General features: G+C 38.5%; 1 protein-coding gene across 7 annotated transcripts in view; it reads right to left on the reverse strand.

Annotated features, from left to right (window-relative positions):
* The window catches only part of crebbpb (CREB binding lysine acetyltransferase b), a 210,217-nt gene that overhangs the window by 59,473 nt on the left and 127,341 nt on the right, over positions 1 to 23,403 (reverse strand). For 4 of the 7 annotated variants that reach the window (XM_087997874.1, XM_087997872.1, XM_043711472.2 and 1 more), the window contains exons 18-22: positions 21,658 to 21,897; positions 20,431 to 20,519; positions 13,003 to 13,113; positions 5,500 to 5,556; positions 4,278 to 4,355 (exon numbers count right to left, since the gene is read on the reverse strand). In XM_087997874.1, coding sequence (XP_087854000.1) covers positions 4,278 to 4,355; positions 5,500 to 5,556; positions 13,003 to 13,113; positions 20,431 to 20,519; positions 21,658 to 21,897 — 575 coding nt within the window. The remainder of the gene's footprint in view (positions 1 to 4,277; positions 4,356 to 5,499; positions 5,557 to 13,002; positions 13,114 to 20,430; positions 20,520 to 21,657; positions 21,898 to 23,403) is intronic. The other 3 variants (XM_087997875.1, XM_043711474.2, XM_087997873.1) reach the window with 1 other exon arrangement.

The following is a 23,403-nucleotide window of genomic DNA, read 5'->3' on the forward strand; positions in this document are numbered from 1 at the left end:
AACTGCAAAATGCCTAATCAGCTCCTCCGCCAATTCTTTTGCTCCCATTACTACTTCTCCAGCCTTATTTTCCAGTGGTCCGATGTCCACTCTTGCCCCTCTCATACCCTTTATATATCTAAAAAAGACTTGTGCAATCTTCTTTTATTTACTAAGTAGCTTATCAACATATTTCAGTTCCCCCCCCCCACCCCAATGCCATTTTTAAGCTACCCTCTTCTGGTTTTCAAAAAGGCTTCTCAATCCTCTGGATTCCCACTTTTCTTCACCACATTGTGTGCTTTTTCTTTTGCTTTTATACTGTCCTCATGTCTTTGTAGTTACCTTTATTCAGTTGTAAGAGTGTTACATCTGATTCAACCTTCTCCCTCTCAATCTACAGGGAGAATTCTATCATATTATAGTCACTGCCCCCCCCAAGGGTTCCTTCACCTTAAACTCCCTAATTAAGTCTGCCTCATTACCAAATCCAGAACTGTCTATGCCCTAGTGGGCTCTTCCACAAGTTTTCTAGGAGAAAGTGAGGACTGCAGATGCTGGAGATCAGAGCTGAAAATGTGTTGCTGGAAAAGCACAGCAGGTCAGGCAGCATTAAAGGAGCAGGAGAATCGACATTTCGGGCAGGAAGAAGGGCTCATGCCCGAAACGTCGATTCTCCTGCTCCTTGGATGCTGTCTGACCTGCTGTGCTTTTCCAGCAACACATTTTCAGCTCTTCCAAAAGTTTCTCTATTTCTGGCACACAAAGCACATGGAATCCATATGTCCATAAGAAATTAATGTAAGAGCAGGCCATATAGCCTCTAATCTTGATCGGCCATTAAACAAAATATTGCTGAACTGATTTCAACCTTAACCCACTTTCTTCCCTGTCCCTCATTACCCTGGAAATCAATTTAACTCAGCTTTGAATATATTCCAATGATTAAGTCTTCAGAAATTTTCCTTTATCTCAGACTTAAGTTGGAGATTCCTTATCTTGAAGCTGCACTCAAGTTCTAGATGACCGTTGTGGGAGTGGTCAATATTCTCAGACTCTCAGAATCCCTACAGTGTGGAAGCAGGCTGTTTGGCCTATCAAGTCCACACACACCATCCAAAGAGCTTCCCACCCCCACCCTATCCCTGTAGCCCTACATTTCCCATGGCCAATCCACCTAACCTGCACATCTTTGAACTGCAGGAGGAAACCAAAGCACCCAGAGGAAACCCACGCAAGAGAAAATGTGTGAACTCCACACAGACAGTTGCCTGAAGCTGGAATCAAACCAGGGTCCCTGCTGCTGTGAGGCAGCAGTGCTAACCACTGAGCTATCGCGCTGCCCTTAAATACTAGAACAGAGAAAATTTACAGCCCAGGAACAGGCCCTTCGGCCCTCCAAGACTGAGCCGATCCAAATGTACTGTCTAAACCTGTCGGTCAATTCCTAAGCACCTGTATCCCTCTGCTCCCCACCTACTCATGCATCTGTCCAGACGCATCTTAAATGAATCCACCGTGCCTGCCTCTACCAATTCTGCTGGCAACGCTTTCCAGATGCCCACCACCCTCTGTGTGAAGTACCTGCCATGTGTATTCCCCTTAAACTTTCCACCTCTCACCTTGAAAACGTGACCTCTTGTTATGGGATCCTTCACCCTGGGATAAAGCTTGTCTCTATCCACCCTGTCTATACCCTTCATGATTTTGTAAACCTCAATCTCCTTGTTTCAAATGAAAATAAACCTAACCTACTCAACGTCTCTTCATAGCTAGCACCTTCCATACCAGGCAACATCCTCATAAACCTTCTCTGCACCCTCTCCAAAGTGTCCACATCCTTTTGGTAATGTGGTGACCAGAACTGTACACAGTATTCCAAATGCGGCCGAACCAACGTCCTGTACAATTTTAACATGACTTGCCAGCTCTTATACTCACTACCCCGACCAATGAAGGCAAGCATACTATATCCCTTCTTGACCTGTGCAGCAACCTCCAGGGTACAATGGACCTGCAGTTCCAGATCTTTCTGCCCATCAACTTTTCCCAAGGCTCTTCCGTTCATTGTATAAATCGCTCTAGAATTAGTCTTGCCTAAATGCATCACTTCACATTTGTTTGGATTGAAATCCATCTGCCACTTTTCTGCCCAACTCTCCAGCCTATCTATATCTTCCTGTATTCTTTAGCATTCCTCTATGCTTTCTGCTACTCAACCAATCTTCGTGTCATAGCAAACTTGCTGATCACACCAACAGTGCCCTCTTCCAGATCATTTATGTATATTACAAACAACAGTTGCCCCAACACTGACCTCTGTGGAACACCACTGGCCACCTTTCTCCATTTCGAGAAGCTCCCTTCAACTACTACTCTGTCTCCTGTTGCTCAACCAGTTCTTTATCCACCTAGCTAGAACATCTTGCACACCATGTGACTTCACTTTCTCCATTAGTCTACCATGGGGAACCTTATCAAATGCCTTACTAAAGTCCATGTATATGGCCACTTCCTCGAAGAACTCTATTAAGTTGGTAAGGCACAATCTCCCCTGCACAAAACCATGCTGCCTATCACTGAAAAACCCATTCTTTTCTAAATATAAATAGATCCTATCCCTCTGTATCCTCGCTAGCAACTTTCCTACTACCGACATTAGGCTCACTGGTCTGTTACCCAGGATATCCCTACTACCCTTTTTGTTGAGGGGGACAACATGAGAAATCTTCCAGTCCTCCAGCACCTCACCTGTATTTAAGGATGCCACAAAAATATCTGTCAGGGCCCCAGCTATTTCCTCTCTTGCCTCCTTTAGCTACCTGGGATAGATCCCATCCGGTCCTGGGGATTTGTCCACCTTAATAACCTCTGCCTACCCAACACATCTTCCCTACTTACGCCAACGTGATCCAGACTAATCAAACTTCTAGGTATAATTTCATGATTCATCATGTTCCTCTCCACAGTGAACACTGATGCAAAGCAATCATTCAGAATCTTACCTATTCTCTCAGGTTCAACACACAGCCTTCCTTCATTATCCTTTATTGTCCAATCCTTTCTCTAGTTACCCGATTGCTTCTTTTTTAAAGAATAAAATGCTTTGGGATTCTCTTTAATTCTGCTTGCTAAAGCTATTTCATGACCCCTTTTAACCCGCTTGATTCCTCGTTTAAGACTTTTCCTACTTTTCTAATATTCCATCAGAGCCTGTTCTGTTCTTAGCTGCATAGACCTTATGTATGCTCCCCTTTTTCCTCTTGGCTAGTAGTACAATTTCTCCTGTCATCCACAAATCTTGCCCTTCCTATCCTTTGCCTTCAATGGGACATGCCTGTCCTGCACTATCTTTGAAAGCCTCCCCCATCTCAAATGTGGACTTCCCTTCAAATAGCTGTGTCCAAACCACATTTCCGAGCTCCCGCCTAATTTTGATATAATTGGCCTTGGCCCAGTTTAGTACTCTTCTCTTAGATAAAGATGAGAGAGGTCCTATGAGTATTCTCAAACTTACAGAATTGTGGTCACTGTTCCCAAGGAAATTCCCCACCGCAACTTCTACCACCTGTCCTGGCTCGTTCCCCAATACCAGGTCCAATATGACCCCTGCCCTCGTCAGACTATTGACATACTGCTCTAGAAAACTTTCCTGGACGCTTCTTACAAATTCTGTCAAGCCTCCTCAGAATCTTATATATTTAAAAATCCCAGTCATAAATAAAAGATAAACCTCACAGATATGGAGGTTATTTTGTGACTTGTCATTTGTCATTCATTGTATCTGAAGACTGTCAGTAAACAAAAGCAAAGCAATTTAGATATTTTATGCTAGCAAGTCAACAGAGTTGACCATCCCTAGATCATGTTAAGTTCTGCAAGTGTTCCTGGACCGTCACTAAGACCATGTGCAGCTCTGATTAACACAATGCAAGTGGTTAATTCTGGCTCAGGTTATTAGAACAAGAACTCATGTCAAAAGTTACAGAAATGGCAACTTAGGATTCTTCAGTCTTAAAAGGGAGATTGCATCAAAAAAATAATACATAGGCACGGGATATTTAATAGACTGAAGTAAAAGCTAAACATTTTCAGATATGTAAAGACAGCTGTCAGAAAAGATTCATTCAACAGGGTGGTCAACAACTGGAATAGGTTCCTGGAGGGACTGGAGTTGAGTATACCCAAACTACTTAAAGAAAGAGTCAAACCTAATGAGATGATGGAATTTGGGAAATCAGAAACCTTTTAACCAAAAAATCAACTAGGTCAGCTAATGACTCAACAATACCACCTACCCTGAAGGCCAGATAGTTTCATTATGAAGAACGCAGATTTGATGCATTTTGCGAGCACATTCTTTACATTCAACAAAGCTAAAATGAGAAAATAAAATGTCAGGCTCCCAATATTGCAATTGTAATGATATTAATCAAAGTTGCTAACTGTACCAAATGATTAAATTTTAGAGTAATAAAATAGTTCTACAAATAACCTATAGCAAATCTGTTTCATTATTACAAGATGGGACAAACCAACCACAGACCACCCCAATAATTAAAATTGAGATAATTTGTTAGCAGTCTTGGAAGAATATTTAACTGGAACAAGAAACCAGAAAAGCTACTAAGTCTGATTAATTGGTGCAGAGTAACTATTCCGAATGCTAAAATAGCTGCCGACTCCCATCGATAAGGGCCAATGACCTCAACTGGTTGCAAAAGTCTTCATGTCCAGGTTTGGTTACACATGCGCTGATGTCAGCATGTTCTATGTACAATGATGTCAGCGCCAATCATTTCTCAAACTGCTCTGTCTTTATTTCACATTCACGTTCTCTCCCTCATCTTGATTTAGTCTGGGTCACAGGAGGGGACAGCAGCTGATAGGTCTCTTGAGCAGTCTATTTTGTTCTCTTTGGCACTTTTGCTCCTTGCTAAATATTAAACTTGCTGTAATGACTCAGTAAACCCCTCTGTTCTGTTGCTTCCCAAACAACTGGCAACGCTCTTGTCCCAGCAGCACACCATGAGCAGTGATTGCTGCTAGGACTACATTAGTTACTTATGAAGCTATTCAACAGCAGAAGCCAGACTGAAAGGGGAACCCAACATCTTGTTGCTGCGAGATTGGGGGGTCTCCCATGGACACATGAGGTAGCTCCTAATATGCAGTCTAGAGATTGTATTTCAACCTAGCTCCTCTGGGCTATTGATCAGTTGTCTTAAGCAGGGTCACAGTCATAAATCTTAGGTGCTGGAACTGATCCCACATGCAGCATGTCTGGCCCCTGATCAGACCACAGTTTTTGAGCTCTGATTCCAGGCCCTGAATCTGGAGTCTCAATCAACTCATGAGTAAGAGGGTCACCGAATGACTTCCCCATTATGGGTAAAATAATTGTGGGGCAGGCTCTGGCATATTACTACATTTTATGCATCTCCATTTGCCATTCCGCTCCAGGGTAGTACAAAATCCCAATTCAAGTGACTGGGAATAATAGATATTGAGGATACTTACGGCTCAGGATCCAATGTATCATTTTTCTTCTTTTCAAACTGATCTTTTGAAATGGTTCTGTGGAAAGGCAATAAAAAGAAAACGGATTTTGATTTAGAAATCAATACACTACATTTTGCCTCCAATGTTAGTAAGTGCTTACATGACAGACTACACCTGCATGCTTCCCTATCCACACAACCAACCCATAATATTTTCTAGTCCTATACATAATATTCAATTTTGCTTGCAACATGCCAGCCAAAGTACAGTTTCCTTGTACTTCGAATGCCCCCAAAAAAATTGGAAACAGTCATTAATAGGTTAATTTCTACAATGACTTGAGATGTACCTTTCCCATGTTACTTTAAAAAATATGTTTATTCGAGTAAAATTAGCTAATTGATTCTTCTTTCTTACAGAAAGTGACAGAATAACTAACAAAGTTGCATTCAACGAAAATTGTGCACTGAGGAAAGTAACCATTTACGTGCACAAATCACTAAGACAAAACCATCCAATATGAATAAAACCACGAAGTTGGAACTGTTATTTGGAAAGTACATAAACATGTAGACAACCTTCAGGTTGCATGCAAGGGCCTTGGCTGATGTAGTGACTCAATTTTTTTCAAAGTAATTATGGCAAAGGCAGAAGCAATATTCTGATTCCTGATTTTCTAATCAAATAAAACTCGAGTAAGACTTATGATGAAAATATCTAACCAAAACTTTGGTCTCCCCTATTTGAATATCAAGTATTTGATGAGTCGGATCATCCAAAGCCGACCAGCTGTGAGCAAAAGTACACAGAAACCTTATGAAAAGCGTAAAATAAATAACAAAACAGAAATATCTCAAAGGAATCTAGAACAAACTTATAAAGAAAAAGATACAAGCTCAAGTTATACTATGTCTACATCTTCCTGGCACCATGATGAACTCAAACATCGAGTGAATTCCCTGATTAAAGTGGATGGTATATTCTACTTAAATTAGCAAAAGAGCCATAACTGAGCAGTGGAGAACTTATTTTTCAAAGTAGCAAATCAAGATGATCAGGAAATTATTGTTTGAAGGGGAGGTACAAGCAGATTCAGCAGTAATTTTCAAAACAAAACTGTATAAATATTTGGAGAGAGAGTATAAGACAATGGAGAATGAACAGGACTCTCTTTCGAGAGAGTTACCACAGACACAATGGACCAAATGGCCACCTTCAGATTGTAAGATTCAACAACGTGAGCTGTTTCATGAACTTTTTGGAAACTTCAATGAGCTAGAAATTGGAACTTCATGTTCAAGAAGTTGCAACTGCCTTCAGCACTGCTTGCACAGAGGTCCCAAAAACCTTCTAAACAGGTCAACTTGTATACACATGAAGGGTGGAATTGTGCACTTTAAGAGTGATAGTGCTACATTTGAGTCCTGTGCGTGTCCAAATTATACATTCTTAGATGAAGGAGCTGGTAAGAAACAGAAAGAGGAGACCATTGAACCTGCTCCATTAATCAGTATTCAAAATACTCATGGATGAATCATTAGCTTCAACTCCACATCCCATCCACTCCCTATTTTTCTCAATTCCTTGAAAAATCAAGCCTTTACATCATCCTTAAATATACTGATAATGGTGCATTCACATTCCTCTGCAGTAGAGAATTCCAAAGATTCCTAATTTCTTTGAAATTTTTCCTGTCTGAGTTAGTCCCATATCCTAAAACTATGTTCTCATATTCTAGATTAGCAAGTGAGGAGATGACAAATACATATCTTACCAAATTCCTTCATAATCTTTTATGTTTCAATTATATCACCTCTCATTCTTCTAAACTTCAGAGAATAGAGTCATAGATGCAGAGCCAATTTATTAATCATAATTCAAAATGCTCATACTAGGAACCAATCCAGTGATATTATGTTGTACTGCCTTCACGGCAAGTACAGCAAACTTAGTTTAATCGGCACTCTCAATAAACTGGCAATTATATGGATGTGGGCATCGGGTATTCACCAAGCTGGTGTGTTTTTCTGCAAATGTTTCGCCACCTCGTTGGTGCTCTGTCTGCATTTGGCATTTATATGTCTCTGTTTGTTGGTACTTGTGGTTCTGTATCTGAGTGATTTGTACATGACGTCCAGTTCATTGTGTCTATTGATTGAGTTCTGGTTGGAGTGCCAGGCTTCAAGGAATTCTCTGACATGTCACTGGTTCGCCTGTGCTTGGATGCTTACATTGTCCCAATATGGTAATTATATATCTGAAATACCGGAGGTTTACTGTATTATCACAATCTCTGCGATGTCCAAGTAGTCAGCTGAGTGTGAGAGTGCGAAGGCTCTCTGCCTGCATATTTTCTTTAAGGCAACGTTTATTATTATTTAAATTATCTACGCTGTAAATAAAACATAATAGTGATGTGTGTATCCTCTGCGATACATTTCTATTCCTTAGTGTATGTTTTTATGCTGGTTGTATGGACTTCTTGAAAACCAGAATATTTGATCAACCAGCACACTCCTGGTTGCCTTGGTGCCGGTTAATAAAAAGTTTATTGGACATCCTTCCTTCATTATGTAGACTGCAAACAGAATTCCAGATGAAGTCCCACCAAATCCATTGAAGTGTAGCAAGTCATCTTTATTTTTGTATTCCAACTTTGGGGAGGCACAGTGGTTAGCACTGCTGCCTCAGCACCAGGGATCCAGGTTTGATTCCAGCTTCAGGTAACTGACTGTGTCAAGTTTGTACATTCTCCCTGTGTCTGCGTGACTTTCCTCCGGGTGTACCGGTTTCCTCCCGCAATCCAAAGATGTGCAGGTTAGGTAGACTGGCCATGCTAAATTGTCTAGGAGAAAGTGAGGACTGCAGATGCTGGAGATCAGAACTGAAAATGTGTTGCTGGAAAAGCGCAGCATCCAAGGAGCAGAAGAATCGACGTTTTGGGCATGAGCCCTTCTTCAGGAATGAGGAAAGTGTGCCAAGCAGGCTAAGATAAAAGGTAGGGAGGAGGGATTTGGGGGAGGGGCGTTGGAAATGAAATAGGTGGAAGGAGGTTAAGGTGAGGGTGATAGGCCGGAGTAGGGGGGCGGAGAGGTCAGGAAGAAGATTGCAGGTTAGGAAAGCGGCGCTGAGTTTGAGGGTTGGGACTGAGACAAGGTGGGGGGAGGGGAAATGAGGAAACTGGAGAAATCTGAGTTCATCCCTTGTGGTTGGAGGGTTCCTAGGCGGAAGATGAGGTGCTCTTCCTCTAGCCGTCGTGTTGGTATGGTCTGGCGATGTAAGAGTCCAAGGACCTGCATATCCTTGGTGGAGTGGGAGGGGGAGTTGAAGTGTTGAGCCACGGGGTGGTTGGGTTGGTTGGTCTGGCTGTCCCAGAAGTGTTCTCTGAAACATTCCGCAAGTAGGCTAAATTGCCCAGTGTTCAGGGATGTGTAGGTTGGGTGCATTAGTCAGGGGTTAAATTTAGGGGGCTGGGTCTGGGTGGGCGATTCTTTGGAGGGTTGGTGTGGATTTGTTGAGCTGAAGGGTCTGTTTCCACACTGTAGGGATTCTAATTCTAATCCGCATCCCCTTGCAATAAAGGCCAACATATCATTCGCTTTCCTAATTGCCTGTTGTATCTTCATGTTAACGCTGCGTGCATCTTTTGAGCACACCTAAGTTTGTACGAACATGAAGATTCTTTCCCTTTTAGAAGAAATCTGATTTCTATTCTTATGATCTCACATTGCCCTACATTATACTCTCTGCACCACATTGTTCTCCATTTACCTATTCTGTCTATTCTCTTTATATCCTCCTCAAAGCTTATATTCCCACCAAATTTTCTATCATTTGCATGACATATAAGCTCAGTGAGTTAAGAATGAATTTCAAGATTTCCACATTCTTCTGAGATTACGGTTGATACAGTTTCCAAAAGTAGGCAGACATTCTTAGCTGGATTTGAAGGATGACATTGTATGAGAAAACTACATAAATGCATGGAGAAATATCCCTAATCCAGGATACCAAAAAATTACCTTAAAATAAAATGTGTCTTGGCAAACTTTAAAGCAGGATAGAATATTTCTAGGATATATCATTTATCAAAATGAAACAGTGCAGCTAGACACTGGTTTACTTGTAACTGGATGTCAATTGTTCTCAAAATGTGTTGTAATTTATTAGTTAATCTCAAATTTTAAAAAAGAAAGACAATGGTGTTTTTCAACACTAGAGCTACATCATTTGGTCTTTGTTTACAGCCGCAGGAACTAAAAGTCTTGAAAGCAAATTTGCATTTATACAGAACTGCTCATGGTGCATAAAAGATTCTTTGCACACTTTATTAAATTAATCATTACATTACTTCATTGAAGTGATATTATGAATAGGAGATGGACGAATGTTTTAAAACAAAGTCTTTCTGACCTCAAGCCAATTAAGGTGTCTGGGCACTTGGAGTTAGTTTGGTGCACCTACAAGTGAGTGAATTTAGAATATTGTGAATTGTGAAGGATACAGACACGAGGCTATATTGGGAAAGGAGACATATGAATTATGTCAAACTAGGGAATGATGAAAATCAAAGGATATCCCCCACCTGTGGGATCTTGCGCAATGGTGGCGGTGTCCCCAACCTCTGAGTCAGGAGATCTGGGTTCAAGTTTCACCTGCTCCACAGATGTGTAAATAACATCTCTGAATAGGTTGATTAGAACTTTTTTATCCTGCACTGTCAGTATGTTCGATACATAATGCAACAGTGACTTTAGGATTACAAAATAGAAGGCAAGAAGAACTGTATTTTACAACCAGTAGAACGCAACAGGGAAATAGCCATTTTGAATCTGTACAGTGCACTAGCCAAGATGGGAAGATCTTAAAATTGGTATCATAGTATGTTCAATAGCCAATTTAGAATGTAAAAATCAAATGATTCGTTTGAGACCAGTTAAGTTGATAACTTTAGTTGAATTGAAGTTGATGACTTTGCAAAGTGAAACATTTTGTTTAAAAAAATGTTAAAGACTGTTATGAAATTGTGTACAATATTCATGAATTGAAAGCCAGTGGGTGGTCCCTTTAAAAGATCGTGTTTTATCAGTGTGTGGAAGTTTCCAAACATTGTACAGACAGCCTCAAAACGGAAACAAATATATTGAAGGGCCTTACAGTTGGCAGACAAAACAGCAGTCTTGTTTTAAAGTTTTGGCAAAAAGCTGGACTCAACCAATTAATTTAAGCCAAGCCCTTAGATACTGAAAGCCTATCAAATTTAAATCTGATGGTGTTGACAATCTTGAACCAAACTGACTGTAAAGAAATTAATAGGTAACCAAGGATATAAAAGATGCGGGCATTTTGAAAATTGGGGACAGCCAATTGCCATTTGAAGAGATAAGAACTTTCCAGCTCTCAGAGGAAAAAAAAGCACCATTTATCTATAAAGGTCTAGTGAATATTCTTGGCACCAGAAAATGATCGAGAAGGCATTTTGGACAGAGGAGATGACGGAAGAAGATACAGAAAGTTCAGGAGGATCCATTATGTGTGAACTTTGAGAGACTAAGTTTCAATTTATTGTTCTTATTACTTGGACTTATAAACGTGGGACCTGTGTTATTGGAACAGCAAACCAATAGAATTTAATTCAATTAGGGAATAGGTAGTAGTTAGGAAGCAACTGCTCAGTTTGTTAGAAATTCTGGTAACTTGGTCATTGTTGGAGCTAAATAATAAATTAGTTGTTAGCTGTAGAATGAGTGAAAGGATTTCATTTTATTTAACCGTCCCTTTATAACAGATTGTATGGCTGAGGGGGTAGGTTATACCACTTGTTACATTATATCAAATTATGAGGCAAGATACTCCTCTCTGTGTGTTTTGGTTTTAATTATCAGAAGGGTGCCAATCTTCGCTTCGTAACAAGACATCCAAAAATTTATCAGAGAACTATTCAGAAAGACCCAGGGCTGTTCAGATAGGTTGACCACAACATTATTCTAGTACACAATGCTGTTGTTACCTAGGGGTGAGGGGAGAACGTATTTACATAGCACTTTTACAACCACCCCACATCCCTCAAAGTGCTTTACAGTTAATGAAGTATTTTGAAATGCAGTTAATAGAATCACAGAGATGTACAGCATTGAAACAGGACTTTTGGTTCAACTTACCCATGCCAATCACCTATTCTAAATTAAGCTAGTCCCATTTGTCAGCATTTAGCCATATCCCTCTAAACCTTTCCTATTCACGTACCCATCAAGATTAATGTTTCAAGTGAGAAATACAGTAGCCAAATTGTACATAAACTTACACAAACTGCAACATGATATTTTGTGATGTTGATTCATCGCAACACAGGAACAGGCCATTCAGACCCTTCAGCCTGTTCCGTTATTCAATTCTGTCACATATCAAGACTGATCTGTGGCCTAACTTCATATACTTGCCTTTAGCTCATATGGCTTAATATCACTGCTTAGCAAAAAATTATCTATCTCAGATTTAAAACAAACAACTGATATTGCATTAACTTTGTGTGTAGAAGTGCTTCCTAACATTTTCCTGAATTCTTAAGAAGAATTGTAATTCGGATTGTGGATGAAGTAGTGGATTCATTTGCCAAGTTGGTGTGTTTTTCTGCAAGGGCTTGGTTTAACATCACATCCCCAAAAGCCTATACCTCTGACAGTGCAGCACTCTTTCAGTACTGTACTGCAGTGTCAACTCTGATTTTGGATCTTAAGCCTCGAGTGGGACTTGAACCTGGAGTCTTGTGACTCAAATGTTCTCCCAACCGCACCATGATGACATACAACTAAAATTGTACCATTTCTCTGTTTTACCCAATCTTTCCAAAAGAGTAGGCACACTTCTTTGGTAAAATGGTATCAATGTTTAAGTTGCCAAAATCTTAACTGAACAATATATTAGTTGCTTTTTCAAATTTTAACAGCAACTTCTTTGGGACTTCTTTAGGAAACTGGACTTAAGAGGAGATTGTAGAGTAGTTAACAGATCTATCTTAGCTGATTTAAAATACAGAAAATTCTCAGTTGCTTACAATATTTATTTACTTATTTGAGACAACCTCAAATGTTTAAGGTTAACAAAACCTGCACTCCAAACATGTTTAATATTTCAGTGATAAACTACCTACAAACTACAAGAACTGCCCTAATTGTCAAAGTAGTTCTGGATTTCTCAAAAAACATTTTCCTTCACACAGATTTAAGCCTTACATTTTGGCGTCAAACAAACACATTTTGACAGTACCATTAACTATTGCTAATTCTCAGCAAATACAAGTGATATTGGTTAAAAAAATGTTTCCCATCAAAGTTTTAGAATTATTCACCCAAGGCCACATTTCCAAGCATTTCTCAGTTCTGTCAGTAAGGGGTACTTGGAAAAAACAGCTCCCGGGTTTGATGAAAAACATGAAGAAAAAAAACTGTTGAGGTAGCCAGTGCTAATTCTATTTTACACAGGAAATGGTAACACATGGAAACAAGTAAAGTTGTTACTTACGTTTGTGGTTGTGCAGGATCGTCACCAAGAGTGACACTGTCGCCTTGGATCTCATTGAAGCACTTCTCACAGAAGTGATACCTGTCAGCAAGAAGGCCATATTTGGGTGAACTGCTCGTCCACACAACACAGCCAGCCCAGCAACGGAGCCACCAATCAGAGAGGAAGGCAGATCACCACGGCGAGAGGATTGGTTGGTTGATTGATGATATTACAGGTCAGTGTATTACCAGGTTGGGTCAGGTCAATGTGGACAATGGGGTGGGGCAGGTTAAGAAAAAAAGGGAAGGGACAAACAGCACAGACAAAGTAAGACGGAACACCAAGACAACACAGAGCAGAAAGCCAAGGCAAAGCATAGATTAGCATTTGGTCTCATTGGATAGGTTAAAAAGCAACACCACTACATAATTAAATCATTAAAATTTGATTCATGGGCATCTTGAATCTTTTGGATTACTAGTATTTTTACCAATCAATCTTTAGCATGTTCCTTGGGTTAGTTTATGGCTACTGTGCTTGGTTAATAACTATTCTGTACCAAGTGCCAGTATATTTATTTTTAAATTACTTGGAAAGGTTCACATTAAGTCATTGGCAATTAAATGAAAATTAAAAGTTACAGTTTACCAAGCTTTATTCTTAATCAATATTCTAAACTGCATACTTCTGTGCAAATATTCAACAGACACTTGGCAATTTTGTCCACACAAGTGGCATGTAGCTTTCTTCCTGATAATCTTTAGAGCCCAGTATAACCTGATTTATTAGAAGCGACATAATTTTGGATCGCAAAATTATGATTTTGAAAGATCATGGACAATACTTTGCGATTCAGATACTGTAGTTTATTAAAAAGATTCCTGGGTAACATACTTTGTTTCTAGGGATTCTTGGCCTCAACGGAATTAGCAGGGAGGCAAGACAGAGGTCAAAACACTATTGCCATGAAAATATCCATGTATGAGTGAATTGTGTCAGAGATAATAACATTTCATGAAGCATTATATTTGCAATGACATTGTTATTTGAAAAAAATTCACCCTATCCCAAAAAGGTTTTATCGCCGTCTAAAAAAGGCCTGATTCTTGCATCCAGTCATTCCACTGAATGCCTTGGTAAGTAAACTGTCAAAACAGGACGAACTTGCACTATAATTACATTAAACTAACAGAAATCAAATTTACATGGTATCATTCAAATTCTCAATTATTATTTGAATGTTATGTATTGTAATGTACAGCGTTTGGAGTTTCTGAACTGTCATGAGTGCATTTTGCCATAAAGAATCTATTTTGGACCAACCACTGCAAAAACTTAGTAACCCGATTTTTCAGTGCTTTTAACTTGGGGGGAAAAAAATCTGCAAAAAGATGAGGCTGGCTCATGTATCCCACATAGGGTTTAACACCAAAGTTACCTTGCATCTAAGCTGCCTCATTTTTATCTGAATTAAACACCCAAAAACATGTTGAACGGAAAGCCCTGGGCAGGTAGACCAAAATGAAGGGGACTATACTTTGCTTCTACTTGGCAAGCATTCTGAAGAACCCTAAAATGGACAATTTATTTTCAAAAATCTCCCTGGTAAGACCTCTCCACAGACTGTTTGCAGTGAAAGGTTAAATTTGAAAGAAATATGGAATTTGTTCCTTTGCAAGGCCATGGATCCTGGGGCAGATGTCATACTGAGACCAACAGAGATTTTTATTGATACTCTTATCTAAATGAAGCAAATAGGTGGAGGAATGGAACTGAGGTACAGATCAGACACTTCATAATTGAATGGTAGAACAAGTAGGAAAGCCTGAGTGGTCTTTTCCTATTCCTTAGCTCCTGTCAATTATTTTTGGTATTCCTACTTGCAGTACAATAATTCTTTGCCAGTTTTGTTTTTACTTTTAATAGTCAGAAAATTTCTCTCAAACCAAAACATCAAGGTAAAATTTGAACCATTTACCAAGCAGCTCCTTCACCTGGATGATGTTATTGATCTTTAATTCAAAATGGTACCCACCAGTGTGCACTCTCGACCATGAGAAAACCCAAATGCATGCTAAAAATTTGAGAGATAAAATAACAAAGAAGCTGGCTGGGCTGCGATAAGCTGCATGGCCACAGAACAAAGCAAATCTGGTCACCTGTAGTAGAAGTGAGGGTAACTATGCAAGACAAAGATTCATGGGAGTTTGAAGGTGAAGGGTGAGCAAAGGGACTGTGAATGCATCCACAAAGCAGTACCAAATATTACACAGCAGATACATATGCATATAATTAAGAAATCTACATTAGAACAAAGGGTGTCACAATCGAAAAGCCTAACATTATAACATTAGGATTTGAGAGATTTATAAATTAGAAATTTGTATACATAATCAAACATTTATCTCTGCCGCAACAATAGCTACCACATGGGGGTTAATTAAAGCAAAATTCCTTTGCAGTTTTTTAACGTATTTGTAATTCGCTAATACTACTCAGTGAGGTTGGATTACCTTTTCTGTGCAGTACATCCTGAGACGCAAGGTGCACTTGTGCACAAACAACTTTGTCTCCATACACACAATTCTTGGATGGTGTCAAGACATTTTTTTTGGGGTGGGGGTGGGGTGTGGAAACAGGGTATAGGCTTCTTCAGCATTGTGTTTCTGCTGCTCCATGTTAAGACACCAGGAATGTACAACTATTAGCTGTGGCTGCCAAACTTTCCCTGTGACAGATTTTCTTGCCCCTTGGGTAAGATTCATTCATTGCTGGCTTAGCTAGCATCTACTGCCCATCTCTAACTGCCATTGAGAAGGTAATGGTGAGCTGCTTCTTGAACCACCCCAGTCCATTTAGTGTAAGTACATCTGCAATGTTGTTAGGGAGGGAGTTCAAGGATTGTGATCCAGTAACAGTAAGCTGCTACATCTTGGACTTGTTTGCAGAGAAAGGTGGTCGCCTAATACAAATGTTGTCCACAGCTCTGTAACATCAGGAGCATCAACATTTCATGAAAGATAAATATTAATAGCGAAAATCAAAATGACTTTTGAAAAGCCCTGAAATGGATAATGATAAAAAGTATATGTTTCACAGGATAATATTGTGTCAACTTTATTACCAGGGCCTTCTGTTTCACCAAGGTGACTGGCAGTACAGGTCGTTCTGCTATAACGTGCATTTCGTTAACACAAATATGCTGTAACGCGATTGACGAATTAGGGACATTGTTTCTAAAGTGCAAACTTTTAAAATGTGTGTTGGCTGTAATGCGACTACATAGTCAACACTTTTAAGCGCTGTTTCTAAATAGCGGGGTTGCACAAGAATGCAACCATTGTGTTATAGAAGAATGACCTGTACTGCAATACTTACTCCAGAGTTGTAATGCTTTCCAAATTTCGATTAGAAGCAAAATGATGGCAAAATGCAATTTGAAGGTTTTAAAACGTCAGCTAATAAGGATCTGTCTATTATGTAAATAGTCTAAATTGTCTATCGTACATTCAACAGGAGCAGCTAAGCTCTGATTTAAATAGCAAATTCAGTACTGGAACAAGAGCCACTCAGCCATTTAAGGGCACATCAAATATCCCTATAGTGGCCAGTCCAAAGTAACAATTTCATCAAAAATTTAAATAATTGGTTTAACTATTGTGGCACCCTTAGGCCTAAGCAAACATTGTGTGGTTCCTGTAAATCGTTTAATTATTTACCAAATGTTGTTCTTAAACAGAACATGATACAGATTGTGAATAATGCAGTAATAGACATTGATTGGAAACTGAGCAGTTATAATTTGGCAACAGAATTTTGTGTCCATCCAATGTCAAGCAATCTGGCACATTATTCAATGCCACAGGTGCAATAATGAATACCGCTAGTAAAAGGTCACCAGTGTAATTAACAGACTTAAAGTAGATCTTGTTAACTGATCCCAATCTTTTATTTTCTTTAGGAATTTTATATTCAGCAAGTCAAAATTGAGAATGTCCTTAACCCACAAAATAAAAGAGCTGTACATTTGTCCAAATCAGTTTAGTATAACCAAAGGACTAAGCTGCACCATAATAAATTTAAGTTCAATCCTTCATATGAAGCATTAAATTGCAGAATGTTCTTTTGTAAAGGCAAATTCATGATACATTTACTGAAACCACACTTTCAAAAGATCATTCTGTACTTCGACCAATTTCGAGGTCCATGGTTATAACCAGACACTGCTTTCTGGTAAAAGCTTTGGTACTGCTGTGAATTCAGTTGTGTCCACATGACCATAAAAAAAAACCAAGAAACAACCAGTAGGTGAATGAAGAGCGTGAACTGACACCCTCTTGTTGGCTCTCTCATGCACACACACCCAAACTCCTGCCTCACTGTAAGGTTCTGAATGGCACCAGCAAGTTCATTCAACTATCTATATAACACACAGAAACACTTACAAACGCAGACACACAATCTCACTCAAATAATAGCAGTGAATTGACATATACGTACATTCTGGGAAAAAAAACAGCATTTAATTTTGTTGTAATAGCATATCACAAACTTACATTAAACTGGTGTACATATTTGCAAAGCGATAACATTTCTGGCAGTCAAACTGATATCAAGCCTGTGTATCTTCATCCAGAATCACTTACAAAATCAATCAATCTTATTTTGAGCATTATTCTCTGCAAAACATTGAGATCGCAGTCTGATATTTGCTTTTTTGGCAGAATTGCTCCTCAAAGAACACATCCCACACATCAAATTTCTAAAGAACTTCAGTTAATTTGCTTAAGATGAATGGACATTGATTACTCATCTGGGTAATTACAAAACTGTTACTTAAAGCTTAGGTGAGATTTGAAGATGACAAACATACATGTGCATAGCAATATTATGACATCTGAAACACATCAATACAATCTTATAACAAGGCTAGTATCTGAAATGCGAAAGCACCGTGTTCATTCACGGTTGCAGACCCTTGTTTGTGACCCAATATTTCTAATTTTATTTGGCAAATAGAACGGTCTCTGGCACAAGATGAATTATTGATTTAGTACTCAAGACATTTATTGCCAATGATGTGTAAATCTTGCTCATTATTCAGCAATGTTAGAGCATCCTTGAGGAGTCATTCACGCACAGACTTGCAATGCATTTAGATATGTTTTTGGAGCCAAAACTATTCATACATAGTGCTTACTTGGAGTACAAATAAAAGTTTTAAAAGCAAAACAATGGACAACAGTATCTGGGACTTTGTGCACCCAGAGTTCCTTGCTGGTGCCAATTAGAACCTTGCCTATGACTTTTTTCCGTCCAGCAGCTCTCTCAGCCACAGCTCTGCACACAAAATATGCTAAATTCAACACAGCAACAAAAGGAAATTGATATTAGACAATATGTTTAAGATTTGGCTACATCAATCCCAAACAGATTCTCCAAAACAAGTTAACTGGAAACTCTATTGGATGACAAACCATGTCCATGAACTGGTTAAATCAGCTGTGTCACTGCACATGTTTCTGCTTTATGTCTCCCCTTTAATTAGTACTATTTTCAGTAGAAAACTGCCATTACTCAGTCAAATACCAAATGATTTTAAATGGGATAAACTACATGCAGAAAAATGTTTGGTAGTGAAGTAGTAAAGGTAGTACCTCAATTGTTTTTGTGTTGATATTAACATTGGACTGCAAGTTAGCATAGCTGCAAATTCAAAAACTATCAAATAACTAAACTATTGATTGATTCAGTCAGCTCTTTGAAGGGCTAATGCTAAATGTAGCCATTAACATTTTATCAATGTTTCAACTTCAAGTGATCTATTTATCTGATGATGCAGCACCACCCTGCTCTTTCCAGTACTCCCAAAGGATTTGGTTGTTTTCGATTAACTCCTCAGCTGATCTCAAGTGTCAGCCACCATTAATGTGAACAAAACTACTCCTGGATCAAAGTGACCCTAACATTATATACAAGAACTTGAGGATGGAATAGTGACTTAGGAAGAAAACCTATGCAAAGTTGTTACAGGAACAAGATTTTAGAACAGCCAACTCAAATATGAGTCAAGATGAGAGACTTAAGAAACAATTCAGGTCTTTTTCAATATATAATTTCAGTTACATCACACTGTAAACTTTTGCTATAAATTCTGTGTCTTACAATCTTATTCTCCACAATCACCTGATGAAGGAGCAGTGCTCCGAAAGCTAGTGCTTCCAAATAAACCTGTTGGGACTATAACCTGGTGTTGTGTGATTTTTAACTGATTATCTTTTCCAGCAGAGATAAATATCACACTTTGAAGAATATACAATGAACAAGAGCCTAAGAACAAGAGCCAATATCAACAGTTGGAATCAGGGGCCCTCCAAATTAATAAAAATTCTCCAATCAGGCAGTTGAGAATAAATATGAAGACCCCGATAAAACAGCACAATCTATGCAAATAAGCAAATGCCTATCAACTCAAATCTTAATTCTTTAATGTTCATAACCGAAGTAAAAAACATTAGTTGCTAAGAGCACGAAGAAACAAACTCTTTTTGAGAGCAATTTAATAAACAACCAATTCTTCTGACCCCAACATTTGTTTTATCTCATTCAGTGCTGTTTCTTTCTCTGCTCCATTTGACAGTTTACTATTTTAGCTAATAGAAATTTTAGTCCCCAGTCTAGCAAACAACTTAGTAAAAGGACAACACAGCAGTTAATGATGGCACAAGTACATATGGAACAAGGACTGCAAAACAGAATGCAAACTTTTAGCATTACACTTTTGTGCCGAGCAAAAAGATGGACGTGAGCTTTCAGAAAGTGCTATGGTTTCTGAAAAACAGCATTTCCAAACACTGAAAGCATATCTCACAGCAATCTGGTTTTCAAAAAGAACCCAAAGATGTGACAAAAAGAAATTCATGAAGCTTCATTAGATTCTCAAAATTGTAAATTGTCATTGCTCTCCCTTTGACATATTTAAGACAGACATTTATATATTTATCTTCTCCACCCTTGAAACAATTCAAATATCATCTCAAACTCAGCAATGCATGAAACAAATAGTTCAGCCTGAAAGCACTCTTTTTGTGAACACTAATCTACACTAGCACATCTAATACAAGCTCCAAAGTACGTAACACAAACAAGGACAAAATAAATAAATCTCTCGCAAATTAAAACCTATAACTGTGCAAAATCACATCATTTAATATGCCCAAAGTCACTGGTTTCCATTCTTTACAGTTTTAATCAACCCTACAGTTCTTTTGTACTTTCAATTTATGTGCAGTTACAAGAGACCGAATGGAAGCATCATGCTTTCTTAAAGTTGCAGCCAGGTAATGAACTTGGTTTGTCACTGGGAGGAGAGTCATATTTTATTTGTCTCTGCCTGCCTGCCTCCCTTCCATCCCTCAACATATCATTTAGATTCCACGTACTTACCTGTTCTGATAGCTGAAATAAGTGGCATCACGTGGAATTGTACACAATTGTTTGCCATAGCAGCACAATGTCTGAGGAGAGAACTCGTACTGTGAAGTAAAGGCAAAACAACAAATTAATATGATTTACACCATGATAATTTGGATCAGATGCAAACATTTTGAAGTGGGATTCTCAGCATTCTCACCTTTTGAGAGTCTTGCACCGTGGTGTCAGTGCACCTATCTCCGAGCCAGGATGACTGGGTTCAAGTCCTAACTGCTCCAAGTAAATGTTATAATGTCTGAACAGGTTGATTCAAACATCAGCCTTCTCAGCTCTACATCAAAATGTAGCAATGACATGAACTATCTGTGCTACTTTAAATACAGACTATGAAAAAAAAGCTCCAGCTATCCATGACCAAAGGTTGGGCCACGTGGGAACTTCTTTAGATTTTGTAAAGTGAATTAGTTGACCAAAAATTGGGAGTTGCATAATTTTAACATTTTCCATTTCTAATATCAGGAACTGAAGATCCTTCAGCCATAGGGCCAGGCTATCAAGCTTTACTTTTCCATTATTTTGATTATGATTGGACACGCTCCACCTTTTTGATATTTATCAACACAGTCTTTTCTTAACCTGCTTAGACATGTAACTACAAACCTCTGGAAAAGATGGGATTTGAACTCTGGCCTTTTGGAGCAAAGGACACCACCACAAGCCTCTTTACTTAGCGTGTAACCATTTAAACAACCAATTCAGTTGTCTTTATTGGCAATTAATTACAATCCTATTATAATTGGTGAAAATCCCCATTTCCTACTCTTAACTAATTTGTACTTGCAATGGAGACCTCTCCTTAGTGAAAAAAATTGCTGAGTCAAATTTATCTTACGGCTTTAATCTTTAGAGACCAGAGGTCAACAGAAGCAACTTATAGAAAAAGCAAAGGGAAACAAGTTTGACAAAGAGAAAAATGTAGAGAAAACATAACAGCAATTTCATTCAATAGTTCCTGTTGTAGGCAAAGAAGTATTGGTTCTGCAAACTCTCACTCTTATCTCGTCATTTTTGAACATGCCTACTTCACAGTTGGAATGGAAATGATGGATAATAGCACATTACACCAATAAGTGAAGAAACATATCAAAAATGGATGAAATTTTATCAAAACTCTATTCCTTCAGTTACAGTTTAATAAATTATTTCAACACAAAATATTTATTTTCATAAAAAACTTACCTTACGTCCACAGCAGTAGCCTAGAGACTGCATGACTGGATCAATCTCCAGCTCAAAGACCTCAGCCAATTTTGTACAGTATTTATATACACGTGAGGTCTTGCGGTTGTACAACCAAGCATTATTGAACATTAACCATACATCTTCCACATACTGCCACGGCTCCTGGTATTGCCCAGTGTCCAGCTTGCGTTTTATTGTTGATAGATCCATGGGGTTTTTCACTATGTCAAAATAGTCCTTTGCACATTGTGGGAGTGGGTAAAACAAAACAAACACTGAATAACAAATTGTAATGCTCTACAGTGTCGAACAGAGTCTACAGCATCACATTTATTTTTCAGCTTGAGAGAAATATAACAGCAGGAAAAATCTGAGTAACTGTTAACCACTGTTCAAAAATCAGACTTGAATAAGATGTTCAAAACAATACGTAGGTGAGCTTTTTCGATCCTTAATGACATAGAAAATTGCATGCATCAAATATTGTTGATGGCGTCTGTTCTATGCACGTACCTGAAGTAAAATTGGTAATGGACCCTTTCATAAGATTTGAAAAAGCTAAGAGGAATTTGGGAAATAGAAGTAGGCCATTTGTTTTGCCATTCAATAAAATCATGCTGATCTAATTACAGTCTTAACTCCACTTTCCTGCAATAACCCCCATAACCCTTAATTCCCTTGTCAATCAAACTTCTGTTTGCCTCAACCTTAAATATATACAATTACTGAGCACCTACTGCTTTCTACAGAACGGAGTTCCAATGACTAATGATCCTCTGAGACACAAAATTATACTTAGCAAATGACATAAAATGGAGGCCATTTTTAAAATATAAACTGTGTCCCTAGTTCTATATACCCCACAGAAGCTCTAATCATTTCTAGCTTGTATCCTGTTAAGCTCCTTCATGATCTTACATATTTTAGCAAGATCAACTCTCATTTTCTAAATTCCAAAGGTATATGTCCAATCTTTCAACCTTTCCTCATAAGATAACCCTTAAAACCAAGCAATAAGTTGTGAATCCTCAGAGCTGCATCCAAAACAAATATCCTCTTCCTTATGTAAGGGGACTAAAACTATACACTAAGTTGGTTCAATCTCACCAATGTCTCACTGTATACTTCGAACAAAATATCTCTAGTTTTATACACCAAACTGCTTGCAATAAAGGTCAACAATGCATTTGCATTCCTAATTACATGCTATTTTGTGACACAAATATATGCACAGGAACACTAAGATCCCTCTGTACCACAGAATTTTGCAGTCTCCTTTCATTCAAATACATTTTACTTTTCCTTTTCTGTTCTTCTCAAAGCCAGCAACCATATGCTTTATTTCATCTAACAAAATTTTGCAGACTTTTTGTATTCTCTTCACAACTTGCTTTCCTAACAATCATTCAATCATCTGTAAATTTGGGTACAATAAAGTTGGCTGCTTCACCCAAGTCACTAATATAGACTGAAATTGTTGAAGAACCAGCACTAATCCCTGTAGCAGTTCATTTTTTAGAGTACTAACATGAAAATGATCTATTTATTCTGATTTGATTTATATTAGCCAGGCAATCATCTCTCCATGTTAAAATATCACAAAAACACTCTGACATCTCATCTTTTGTGGCAACTATTTGAGTGGCACTTCATTAAATTTGGAAATCCAAATATAATGCATTCATTGGTTCCCCCTTTCAACCCTTGTTACATGCTCAAAAAATTTTCATAGATTTGTCAAGT

The sequence above is a fragment of the Chiloscyllium plagiosum genome, unplaced genomic scaffold (genome assembly GCF_037043375.1).
Source record: "Chiloscyllium plagiosum isolate Xiang-an unplaced genomic scaffold, Cpla_swu_hap1 HiC_scaffold_20, whole genome shotgun sequence".
NCBI lineage: Eukaryota > Metazoa > Chordata > Chondrichthyes > Orectolobiformes > Hemiscylliidae > Chiloscyllium > Chiloscyllium plagiosum.